This window comes from Opisthorchis viverrini, assembly GCF_000715545.1.
Source record: "Opisthorchis viverrini unplaced genomic scaffold opera_v5_214, whole genome shotgun sequence".
Lineage (NCBI taxonomy): Eukaryota > Metazoa > Platyhelminthes > Trematoda > Opisthorchiida > Opisthorchiidae > Opisthorchis > Opisthorchis viverrini.
Genome location: NW_008751869.1, coordinates 706,418 through 719,788, shown reverse-complemented (window position 1 = coordinate 719,788; position 13,371 = coordinate 706,418). Strand labels below are relative to the sequence as shown.

General features: G+C 43.6%; 1 protein-coding gene across 1 annotated transcript in view; it reads left to right on the top strand.

Moving 5' to 3' along the window:
* The window catches only part of T265_08345 (hypothetical protein), a gene marked incomplete at both ends in the record, with an annotated part of 51,358 nt that extends 41,225 nt beyond the window's left edge, over window positions 1–10,133 (top strand). Inside the window, 3 exons of the mRNA XM_009174113.1 lie at window positions 2,341–2,425; window positions 4,146–4,297; window positions 9,593–10,133. Of these exons, the coding sequence (XP_009172377.1) occupies window positions 2,341–2,425; window positions 4,146–4,297; window positions 9,593–9,776 (421 nt within the window). The remainder of the gene's footprint in view (window positions 1–2,340; window positions 2,426–4,145; window positions 4,298–9,592) is intronic.
* Window positions 10,134–13,371: the final 3,238 nt, after the last annotated feature.

Genomic DNA, 13,371 nt, shown 5'->3' with positions numbered 1-13,371 from the left:
ACATTTTTACACAATGATTGAGGCCATGAACATCAGGTCACGTGATGCCGTAATCTGTTGATTTCATTTTCATTGGTGTGATGATAGGCGGGTGAATAGTTCACTGATAGATCACAAAATATGTATGCAATGTGGTCCGCTAGAATGGCAGATACACACAGACGGACTTCAAGTCAAAAACAACCAAGGCGTCGGTTACCGGACACATTTCTTCAGGCTGGTTGAGATGCTGTGAAACTCGTTCAGTTTCTTGGACATCACTTATCCTCGGATATTTAAGTGTGATGTTTGTATTCCTCAGTTCGAAAACCCTCTGCTATTGTTTTTAGCCTAAACGAGAGAGACACGTTTCATAATGTGCAGTGTACGCGGAATTCGCCTTTCCAAGGGAGAGAGGGAACAAAAGACTGCAGCTGAGCTGAATCGCCAAAGCGTGTTAGTTTTTAGTCAGCTGGTGGATCCCGCAACGGATGCATCTCTACGTGGGGAGCTGGCTCATTACCTGGATGAATAAACTTGGGGGAAACCAACAATCTGTAAAGAAAAACCTGAATGGCCAGCATGTGTGTAGTAAAACAGAGCTTACCCTTAAAAATCGGCTCGTCACCTGGATGAATAAACTTGGAAGAAACCAACAAACTGTAATGAAAAACCGAATGGCCAGCATGTGTATAGTGAAACAGAGCTTACGCTCAAAAATTTGCGTTGTCGCAGCCCTTTCCACAAGCGAGTTGCGGCTTCAACCAGTAAAAGTCCGTGAGATGGTGGAACGATAATTCACTGGGCAAATGTGTCACTTTTGAAAAGCCGATCGGTGGTCCATCGAGATGACAAACAGTCCCTGTTTGTCAGAAACTAGTATGGTCGTCACTAGTTAGGTGATATTAGAGAGTCAAATTGCGGTTGTACTCAACAGACACATCTCTGTGGCACACTTCAGTTGGCTAAACAGCTTGCCAGCTTGTACACACGATAACCAACTATTTCCCCTTGGTATCGTCTAGATCTAAGATCAAAATACGCGTTCCGCATTCCTAGTTTACCGAAATCTAAGTTATAGCAAAGATTATTCACAATCTGGTTATACGTGGTCAAAATCTGCGTCCTTTTGAAGGACTTGACTTTTCAAACGACAAGGTTGCTGCGCAGCCGCACGTTCGTTCAAATCTCAGTGAACCACGATCGATTAACCATAGAGTTCATACGTGAACGATAGTCGAACTGGGCGAACTAGCAGACCAAGTACGGTGGTGTGCGTGTGCGTGTGCGTGCGCGTGTGCGTGCGCGTGTGCGTATGCGTGTGCGTGTGCGTGTGCGTGCACGTATGCTTGTGCGTATGCGTGTGCGTGTGCATGTGCGTGTGCGTACGTGCGTGAACACGCGCCAGTTAATGCGTGCATGCGAGCAAGCCCATGTAAAGAGCCACAAAAAACTGTGTACAGTAAACATAGGCCTAGTGCCATCGGCATACCAACATCAGAGAAAAGGACCCGAAAACAGAGTCCAGCTCAGGAGACCGTAGGCTTCATCCCAAAATAGGTGAGAATCACCTGCGGCATCTTGCTATCTAAGTCTACTTGTCGTAAAATTTTTTTATTCATTTTGACGGTGAGAATTATTTATGCCAATATTCCACAATTTCGACCAACGTAGGTTACTGTAGAGTCAGGAGTGTGTAAGCTTGACCGGTGGAGTGCCATTATATCTACTCATCCTCAGTGTATTCTCAGTCCCTCTCAGCATTGTTCCCCACAAAATATCCTTCATGTTTTCGCTTTTGTTGGAAGTCTAATTCACTTCCAAGTATAGAACATTCTAGATAAGTTACGTCTTCAATGAGAAAAGTTCCCTTTATGACAGCTGAGTTTTAATCAGGAGAAACATGGAATACTTATGGGCCTTCCGCTTGGTGCGTTATCTTGATAACGTGACAAGTCTCCTTATACTGGGAAATTTCGACCCCGTTCAGGCGAATTTTTATTAGGTTCCATTCTGATACAAATTTGTACCTTACCTTTTATTAGATCAAGTTTCATTCCATATTGTTTATGTGGCCATTGCTCAGCGTCCTAAAGCTGGCGTTGAGTGACCTTCATAAGAGCTAGTATTATATCATACATGCTGAAAAACAGATGTTTTCTATTTTGCGGCTTATGAAATGGTTATGAAATTTCAAACTTCAACCTACCCAACAATCACCTGGTAGTTAATAGCAACTTCCGAAAGCTAAAAAGTACGACCATGGATGGTGCTTCATTAATCGAACCATCCTTTGTACGATTTAAGATGTGATTTTTTGACAATACACGTTGATTTTCTGATCCATCTCTACCCGCACAGTTATACAACCGGAAGCCGTGCAGGAGCTGGCACTGCGAAAGAGATGATGCTGAACTGGTGTAAGATGCTAACCAAGGACTATCCGGTAAGCCAAACAGCACATTTTCCCGTTGGATTCTGCGTGAGTTAGTCGAAGCGGTAAAGTTCTCTTGATATCCGACAGTTCTCCATCAATTCAGTTGGTCTTAGTGATGAGCGCTCGTTGCTCAGCTCAGCGAGCAAACTGGTAGTCAGTCTGACTACTTGTGAGTAGTCACATGGTTTCCGTAGTTTTACCGATCCTCACGGTGTATCTAAAAGTTGTAGTGTCATGGCTCTGAGTTTTTCTGGTACTCACTCCGGAAAAAAACTAATGGGTAATTGTTTTGGCTTTTCCATGCTTTGTTCAAAAAATGAAGTAGGCTTTTACCACTGATATGCGTGTTCAAATATTGTATACGACCTCAACACCAACCGATTATCGGCCTCCACTTGTGTACGACGTGAAAGAATCCAATTGGGGAGCTGAAAGTTCTTATCGGCTAGAAACGGATACAGTTCAGCTCACAAATGTCCACTTTCTTTGAGAGAAGGAAGGTCCGGATGGGAACACCATCAACCTAAGCACTCACAGCACGGACTCGGGTAAAATAAATCTGCGCGTTTTAGGGCTTGAAGCAACTGTAGACACCACAGCTTTTGACTGATACTCAAAGCGTCCAGATTGACCTAGCTTATGTGGGATGGTCAACCGAACAGCACAAACATGACTACATAATTGGACTCAATACCGTACGGGAGTCGCGCGGCTACGAGAGACTGCTATAACCTCAGTACCATGAGTCGTTGCATCAGGAACGTCAGACACCCGAGAATCGATGTGAAGGGTATCAGGGACCATCTTAAGCAGTCCGTGGTCTGGGTTTCACCAAATCGGATCCTTGTATGAATAGTGTGAATACATTGTAAACCTACCGGGAGAGTCTGAGGATGAGACGCCTTTTTCTGATTTCGAACTGACTAATGAAGCAGAGGAAGGCGAAGTGGGTTAGATTATTTTAAGTGTGGCCACTAAAATCTATTTTACGTTGTTTTACGTTGTTAACTGAGTCAAGAAGGGCCGGCTGAAATGAGTTTGTATGAGGATCAGTGAACTATCAGACGCAGGGTTGAGTAATGTTACCGGCTTGCCCATACCGAAGAGTTGGGTCTCACTGCGCTATTGCACACTGACTACAAAATCCCACTAAGAAGCACATTGGTGAAATTTTTTTCCTAGAATCTTCTCCAAACTCTGATAAAAAACTTCAAACCACTTTCCGGGGCACCTATCCTACAGCCAGTGATCAAATTGTCCAGTCTGCTTTTCTAGTGAAAAGGAGTTACTTCAGAGACTCAGGGAGTAGGGAACAGGTGCCCAACGCTTGATGCTAACAAGCGAAGTTGTCCTATAGTAGCTGTGGTAAAGCCCATTTGTTCCTTAACAAAATCGTGTTATATCAATTGTCATGGCTGATCTTTGGGTGGTTCGAGTGTATGATTTCTTAGGCAACTATATCGTGTGCTTGGCCGGGTAGTACTGCTTCTATAGACGTAGAAATGCTGAACACTTGAGGGAGACACCGTACTACCTTTAGTTTTACCTCAAAAGTCAGCACAACGTTACCTACAAACAGTGCTTCAATTGATTCTATAAACGTAGAACTGCTGAACACTTGAGGGAGACACCGTACCGCCTTTAGTTTTACCGCAAAAGTCAGCACAACTTTACCTACAAACAGTGTTTCAAGGTACTTACAAACTAATCTCGTTTTCTGTCCCCGCAGAATGTCAATATCACAAACTTTGGAAGCAGCTGGGCTGATGGACTCGCATTCTGCGCCCTTATCCACCATTTCTATCCGGATGCGTTTGACTTCTCCACGTTGTCTCCAGAGAACCGCAAACAAAATTTCGAACTCGCATTTGATACTGCAGAGTGAGTTTTGGTCATCGACCTGAATAGTTGAAGCACAGTTCAGTACATTGGCGATTGCTTCGGTGGCAGACAGTCTGTTCGCCGAGCTTGCCAACTGGCTGGAATGCAACACACACACAACAAGAATGAAATGGACCAATCTTAACAAAGGTTCAGAACTACTGAAGCGGAGCTAGTGAATGGACCAATCAGATGCAAGAAAAGGAGACCACGCCGCAGGTAGCACATTAGTGATTATAAGCCAGGTGCACGCAGGCTCGTCGATAATATTTCCTTATGTGACTAAGAAACACTTCCAAGTCGATCGACAAGCTCGACGAACAGATCATCTGCAACCTGATCAGAAGCCAAAAGTAAGTGTTTAACTTCTTTTTTACCTGAGGACAAGAATGCAGCAACGAACAGAGTGAGTGTTCGTAAAGTTTGTTCGTCCGTGTTTTTATGTTTGTTCATCTGTCTACACAATTACCGATTACTGTGCTTAAAACAGAGGACAGCTGAACGTCTGAAGAGATTACGCGCACTGGCCGAATTCACTATGTCACGTGAATAAGCTAATTCCGCCAACTTACTCATAGGCTTTTGCTCTAAACTTGAGTACAGATTATTGGTAGCGCGCGCTTTCCACCCGAAGGTCGAACCTTGTATCGGACTGAGCATATTTGTTGATAGTGTGAAAGCTGGAAAGTCCTCAGTCTAGCCATTGTGGTTGCAGAAAGCTGAGAAGGACTGTGCAGCCGTCCCATCCTTATTGGACATCGTCATCATTGGGCATCTCAAGAAACTCCGTACGTTTTGGACCCACATTCTCCCGGCTGATAGTTTGAACACTTAGTCTTTCATCTACGACTGGCTGATCATCAATGCGATTGACTTGCACGTTGACAGCACACAGCGCCATCAACCTTTCAGTCACAGAATCCACATCACGTGGCCACGTGTTGATGCAAAATCTCCTTCGAAGTAAACCATAGGGGATGAAACTTTGGGATTAAAGCCTCGTGAAGAAAGTCTACGGAAATATAAGCAAATAAGCACTGCTTCCGTCTGGTAGCTTAAACAATTATCCAGTCAGCCAGGAGAAGCTGAGCAACTGACATTTAGACAGGATATAAAACCACTCTGTAATCACAGAAGCCAACTCTCCTGGCCGTGTTCTGGCTGGCTCCTCGAGTGACGAGGCTTCGGGTGGCTTGTGAATCAGTCCTCCTTCCGAGCTACTCACAAATTGTTAGTAGTATGAGGATTTTTGTAAACTTGGCACTTTTAGTGTAAAGCTTCCGTCGTTAGTCGGATGATATCGTCAGTGCATCGGCTTGATTAGTGACTAAATCTTCACAAACCTGGACGCTAGACGCAGCAACCAATTCATCCACCGATTTGAATATTGCTTTTTTAGACCCGTCATAAAAACAAGGTAGATCGATAAGGGGCGTTGAGGCGAGTGTTGCTGATCAGAATTAGAAGAATCATATCAATTTGGAAACCTGAATCTGACAGCGGTGAACAACCAGTGAAGCAGAATTATGGTTTGTTTGCCATATTTAATGCGATGGGGCTTATTTTTTGTTAAAAAAAACAAGTCACACCAAAGGCAGTCTCTTAATCAAGTCAGGCCCTATCCTAGTCCAAAAGAAATTGGGCTGGTATGACGAGAAAACTTGTAGTTTTTTCTTCGGTGTTCTTCGACGGACAGTCAGTGAATGGTAGGATAAATCTATTGTTCTGACCAAAAAACTGTCGGAACTGTTCTACCAACCAGGGCGCGATGGTTCTTTACGCAGCCCAGGCCTATCAGGATCTTCCAGGATTTCCACCCTGGATAATGAGCGACTGTTTTTCTTTTACGTCTTTTCGAAAGACAATGAGACGCGTATTTCCCTGAGACGAGACTTTCAGAGTCTAGTGGAACACTTCCTTCAATACCTTTTTACAGTATGGAAGGTAATGAAAAACGGATCATTCTCCGACCAGTTTAAGATAGCTTGTTCTCAGCGGTCATATATTCCTGCGGTGAATGCGTAACCTGATAAGCTGTTTCGTTCGGACTGGACGCTCAGACCCTCCAGTGCATGCCTGTGACTTCCTAACGCAACATAGTTGTCACTACTCCCTCTAACATGGGCACTGGCGAACGTCAGCAAAAACGACGGTACGCTCGAATGGAGTTTCTAGAGTGTAACATGTCACCTTCATCAGTTGTTGTTTCAGTCTGCGAATAATGTTCAATCTGTTCAATCTGCACGGACAACTTGCCACCTCTTTGATTACCTTGGTACTCAAATGGATCAAGCAAACTTTTCAAAAACAGAAGGGTACCGAATCCACAAATCAAGTAAAAGTAAACCAGATCGTAAGCTACCAAGGCTACGGACCAATCAGGACGAAGGTAATCCAAAGAAAGGCAGACGTTCAGCGAGCCGGGAAACTCAAATCCTAAATTCACCAATCAGTCTGTGTGGAAATTATCTGTCATCAGAAATAAAAAGACTGCTCGCAATACCCAAACAAAGTCACTTTGGATGGCAACACAGAAGACAATTTTTAGGAGATGGCTCCACTATGAACAAAATTGGTAAGCAAAAGATGCGTCGGCACTCGGGGGGCCGGTCAACAGATGCGTTTACTTGATACGGCTTTCGTGATTGAAGGATGAGTTGTGCTATATCCTGTCTAAGTGAGAACCAATCACACTGCTGATCAGCTGCTCGTGACTGAGCGGTTAGGTTTTCAGGGTAATAGACAGGAGGTCGCCTGTTCGAGGCTCTGTTGATTTTCATGGTATGCCACTGCTGATGATTCCCAATAAGGATGAAACAGCTGTACAGTGCTTCTCTGACTATCAGCGTAAGTTGTCTTCTTTTACGGGGTGTAAACTGCGTTAAAAGCTTCATTATTGGTTGTAAAGTTCCACTTGCGGGATATGGATTATTCCAGGGAGCCAGTAGATTTACAATCTAGTCTGTCCAATCAGCGCTTCGCGGTGAAACATTCAGTCAGTTCAACCGTCTTTTCAAATAATGAGTGCATGTCACAGCAATTTGGTCAGATTTCGCAACCATTCAACAACCTACGCACTGCTGTTCATCCAGAATGATTCTTGCTTTTGCGCCCACCATATTCAACGCCCAATGCATTTTCAAAATCTATCAACATTTGTAAATTTCGTCCCCTCATCTTCTTAATGAACTGGGTGTGATCAAAACCATCTGGTTAGACCACACGTAAGCACTCATGCTAGGAAATGGATCATATGTAAACATTTAGAAAAAACGGACGACCAACCTCGATCCGTTACTGAAGGAACAGTCGTTAGGTTCATCCGAGGAGGCAAGGATTCCTAGACAGGTGAAATTCTCCGACAAGATAGCCGGTTTGTTGAGGACAGCTCACGTATGGGGCTTTATTTGATGCTGAGTTGAAGACTCAGTGCACTTCTCAGATGGGTTTTTCCTCAGACACTGTTGCAAGTCCTACGGAAGTGTAACCTAAACACAAAAACTTTCTGATAACGAATAGTGCGTCAAGGCTCATATGCCTTAAAAACTCGATAAATCCTCTCGCCTTCGGTAGCATATGGCTGTTTTTTGGCATAAAGTTCAGCACACAGGCCACCTCGAGGTTCCAAAGAAACAAGTATGGAATAATAGCTCAAAATCTACAGGCAGCCCATTGTCTCTTTCGCTTTACTGTGATTTGGTATGTGTAAACTCGTCAGCGTGTTCAGAATTACGATTGGCTGTCCTCGGAGAAGCTGCACACTGGACAAACGTATACTGTAACTGTCCGACCGGGAAGCTTGCCCAGTAACCTCTGTTTGCTGAGACAGCCGGTTGTGACGATCAATCGGAAGGTGTCCGCTGTTTCACGGACTTTGTAGGGAACCGGATTTTTCCTATTTAACCAAATCTTTGGAGGGTAGAAACAAGTTGAACTTTCACCGGTACCTCGTGAGTTCCATAGACCTTGGTAGCGTGGAGTTCTTCAGAATTTGATGTGGATATCCACTACCTCTGGACATAAGCGCTCTCGTACAGGATACGCAAGGCTCCGCTAGCTACTGAGTATGACGTACGCTTATGTAGGACATCTAAACCGCTGAGAATTGGGGTATAACGAAGCATTGGCCATACGCGCAAGCGGTTACTATAATACTCTTCTGGATATACTTATCTTCCAAACCCCACCAGTACCTTGAGTGGTGATTCCTAAAAACTAAAACGGTACTACAAAATCTCAAAATGAAGCCCCGAATAACAGCTACCAAACTACTGCTTCAGAATGACGATCAAACAGACGAGAACATACTAAGTGCTCGGAAATCAAAACAGAAACTGACACAAAATGACAACAAACCGCCCAGAATTACACAGTCACATGGCAAGGTCCATCCATGAAGGGGCGTAACGATTATTTGGATCAGATAGAGTCCCAGAAAGCTATGGATAAAAACGATCGGCAAGAAGAAAATACAATTGGTAAACAGACGGTTGTGGATTCCTTTGCACTTCGGAATCCAGATGGTAAATAAATGACCGTTCGTGAGAGCTAGGCTGTAGGTGTGAACTGACGTTTGGCCAATTGCCTAGCTTGTTGCCACAGTGAGAACGAAGGTGGTAGAGGCGAATCGCCATCATCAAGATAAATGTGGCCACATGTGCGTAACATCCGCTTGATCAAATTTGTGGGAGCATCGTCACTGCGACGAAACGCGGTTAAACGCCATCGAATTCCTTCATGGTCCTCCACTACAATGTTATAGATGCAAATGAAATTTATTGAATTGGCTTTAGGAGTTGACAATCAACAAGCTATTCCAGATAAAGACCGCACTCAGTTGAGCTAAGTTATTCAGCTCACTAACCGTGTTCCCATGTGCACCGGTTCTAGCTGCCACGTGATTGATCGTCCCGAGAAGAGTCATGTATTGATCAATTGTATGATTACTTGTGTTCGGTTTATCTAACAAACACTGCAGAACTACACTCTTGGTAATTAATTACACCAAAGGCGTTATATTGTTATATAGCACCAATATATGAGACAGTAAATTTAGAAATGGGGATTTGATGACATAAACGCTACTGTTACTTGAAAGCAAGATATTGCGCTCAACCCACATCAAATTTTTAATTTCGTTCTGTTTGGCAACTCGCTAAAAAACTTAGTTTGATAACGGCGTTAAAGCTGTGTCACCTTACAGAAGTCTGAATTCAAACTCGAGATCGAATGGATTCGACAGCATTCCGCATCTCGTTTTTAGCACAACACTAGATTTTCACCTCTTTTTTGCAGAAAAATGGGAAACATCGCCCCGTTACTTGAGATTTCCGACTTGATGAGAATGAAGGTTCCAGATTGGAAGTGCATTTTCACTCAAGTACAGCTCTACTATCGCCGTTTTCAACTTGAAGAGGGAAAGAATTGTCATGTTCCTCCAAAAGGCTCTATCCCCAAGACTGCTGCGGCATCAAGTTGACAGACCCTTGTGCACAGCCCCCCTTTGCAGGTTCTACATCCGCCTTTTTTCAGTTCACTTTGCTGTTTACTAACCTTAGTTTCTGTGCAATATGCGAGTCAAAGCATCAATTTGTCATCAATGGCCGGGGCTCCCAATCCTCCAGTCTTTTCATGTTTATTTTCACATGGGTCGAAAATTACTCACACTAGTTCTGGTTTGCGGTTGTCAACGAAATTCTCTGTACGGACTATGAATTCACTCGAATCCTAAGAGCTTTAAACCTATTGATTATTCTTCACAATCCCGCCTTATTTATCTCCCAGTGATTTTAGTAGCTGGTTACGCGTGTGTACACCGATAAAATGCACAACTATGGCTTTTGTTGTCAATTCACCTCGGTGGGATAAGTAGGAGAACAGCGATCTTGCAATTGCTTCGAAAAACGTTAGCAATTAGCACTCAGTATGGGCTTGTAAGAACAACGCGGCTGATAGTGAGTATGCCCCCACTCACGAGCACGTGGATTAGAGCATGTCGCATCCGAAGTCACACGAAGGGTATCCCCCATGTGTCGTGTGAGTTGCCAATAAGCGTGTTAATTTAATCCCGCAACATGGGGCTCAGCGTCGATATTCGCAATTATTCTAGTCACAGAAACACGCAATTGCCACGCAACAATTTTGAATAGTCACTTCAAATTTCCATCTCGGTGGTTGCAGGCTTTTGAGAGGCTAGAAAGGTCACCAAATCAGTGGAAGTGGTAAACGCTTGCATACAGCTTATTCGCGCACAAGCTTACCCTCCATTCTCATCCACAGTCGTTTCACTCAAACGAATGGTATGTTTCAGGCCTTTCACTTCGCATATTAAAAAAACGAAACGGTTTGTTTGACCACTCGCTAACCTCCAGTGGGTGGGCTTCGACGCCAGCTGCATGATGTAGCAGCCACGCAGAACACCGGCTATCAGCTAACACGGGACTCGTCAAATTCGAGACGGTCATTCATTTTGGTTCATGTTTCCCCGCCCTAGGAGGAACGAATGATTACTTTTATGCAAGTCACCTTGCCTTTTGAGGTTTTAACGCTTCCAATCGTTACTTGGAAGACAGATTGCGCACTAGAAGGGACGTTTTACCACAAATTGTTTTTAGTCCGTTAGTTGCATGTTTTTATCACTTTTATAAGTCATTTCGAACTCCGTTCGTGTTTAGGTTTGCGCGCGTCTTCTGGTTTGTATGTCAATTGACCATTCGCAACATCCGCTTGTATGTGCGTAGGGCGTCTTCCGTTTATCCTGCCCAGTTGAACATTGTCATCTGACGGTAGCTTCAGAATTCCGGGCGGAAGATTGTAATTGAGCGGAACACATCTTCAAATCGGCGCAATTTTGTCCGCTTTCAAAAGAGAAAGTATTTCCTGAAATTAGGTTAACCTCCGTTCGATAAGATTTCACCCAAGAAATCAGTCATTGTCATGTCGCATATGGCATTTAATTTTGAACTATTCAAACAGAAGGAGAATGCATTTGGTATATGTTTGAATCCGCTCAGACACTGGTGGGGTGTGCACTACTGGTAATTCCCAACGGGAATGGAACAGTTGTACAGTGGTCCTCCGTTTATCAGCATAAAGTAACCTGGTGTGTAAAGTTCAATCAGTATCTCTATCTGACCATCTTTCTGTCTTCTCTCATATTGTCAACTTCGACCACGACCTCGTTGGACAAAGTGCAGCGAAGTGAGCGCTACTCATTTGAAACAATTTAAGGCATAAAGATTGATCGATAATTCGCGGCTGAATACCATTCAAATCATGTGCTAAATGTACCATTAATTTTGGTTACTTTTCCCAGTTGCTGATCTACTATTCGCCTAAAATACCACGATAGCGCGTTCAAGCAAAACCAACTGATTTGGTGGGAATTTGGTTATTCTGTACGACGTTAGCTCACTTCCGGTTATGATGCCCGAATTTAAACGGGGAGCCAACCAAGGAATAACGAAGTGCAGACCTAAATGATAGTAGCTAAGGAAATACCTTATCCTTAAAACTATCTACAATAGTAACGAGCCTTCTGGTTCCATTTGGCTTTTAGCCTTAAGCTTCCTTTCATGGCCAGAACGGCTTTGTTTTGAGCCTTGCATCACACTAAACACTATCACGGAATGAAAGCCTCCCACATGTGTTTCCTACGGATTAGATTAGGCATACATACTGGTTCACGGAAAGGATTGCGGTTAGACTGGTGGGTGCAAGAGCATTCGAATGACATAAATTACGAAACCTTTGTTGTGGTAGTCAAATTCGACTGTCACGGTTTCCAGGTGTAGCCTTAAGTTTGATCCAATCTGAGGAAAGGGTTTCAGGGAGGCGGAAAGCCAACATAGTCCTAGGAGAGTTCATACCATAACAGACAAGTGTGCATGGGAAGTCCAAGTTCAACTTTCCGTACGAACAGTCCTTTAGGTCAGGCAAGTGGTTTACAAGTGTGGTTGATATTGGAGACAATCTGAAGTCATGTCGTGAAGTAGCACTAACTGAATATTCTACTGAGTACTCTTTTACAGCTCACGAACAGTCTCACAGTCCCAGAGTTTCCACCAGCCACCACCTGAACCCAACTTGTAACTGTTTCGCTAAGTACACCCCCATTCACAACTTGGAAAGATTTCAAGAACACCACAAATGAGAGATCCAACTGAGTCCCCATTGGAAAAAAGACAAATTAGTGTTCAGCTGACTGCATTGGTGAATCAAGGCTTGTTTGCACCCAGGCAAACTTCAGATCTGAATTCTTAGACACAAAAAATATAGGATGTTTACTAATAGACACGAAACGTAATATTGGATTACAAAAGTTTTGAATTTTAATTCATGGACTTCAGTTGATTACCCAGAACCGCATAAAATCAAACATTCCAGTTAATAATAGATGGGCGGCTGTATTCTAATCGTAATCCAATTCGAAATCGCACTTCCCTCAATGTACTCATGAATTGTAATGACAACCCATGCAATTTCATGTCCCCACCTGCAACTAATTGCATTCAAAGTACTGGTGCCATGGTCGGTCTTGATCATGTCCCGACACAAACATCATGGTTGGACCACAACGAAGCGATGGAGTACTACACTGAAGGTTTTCTGCGGCTTGAATCCACCAGCCGTCCACACTGTTTGTCGCGCCACCAAATTTGCTTTGGAGTTCTGACGTAAGGGAAGGGACGACACTTTTACCAGTACCAATATAGAATAAAAGCACATGGATTATCACTTCTGGAACAGAAAACATGATCTTACTTGATCGATGTGATTAGTTTGCTCCAAGCCCCGAACGACGACCCGCTACCGATGTAACGGTGATACTACTGATGGGGAGGCATGCGAGTAGTATGTATGTTTTGTTTTTGTAAATTCGCTTTGCGTTTCTTGAAAAGGGAGATCTGTTGCGGAATTTTTGGGTTCGCTTTGTAGCATTTGCTTGGATTTGAGCAATGAATGATTGTAGTCAACGAATATCCAGAAAAATTCAAGAAGACCCGTTCGGGAGAAGATGGATGTCCAGCTTTTGCAAATAAGATGCAAATGAGAGTTTTGCTTCCCTTTCCAAT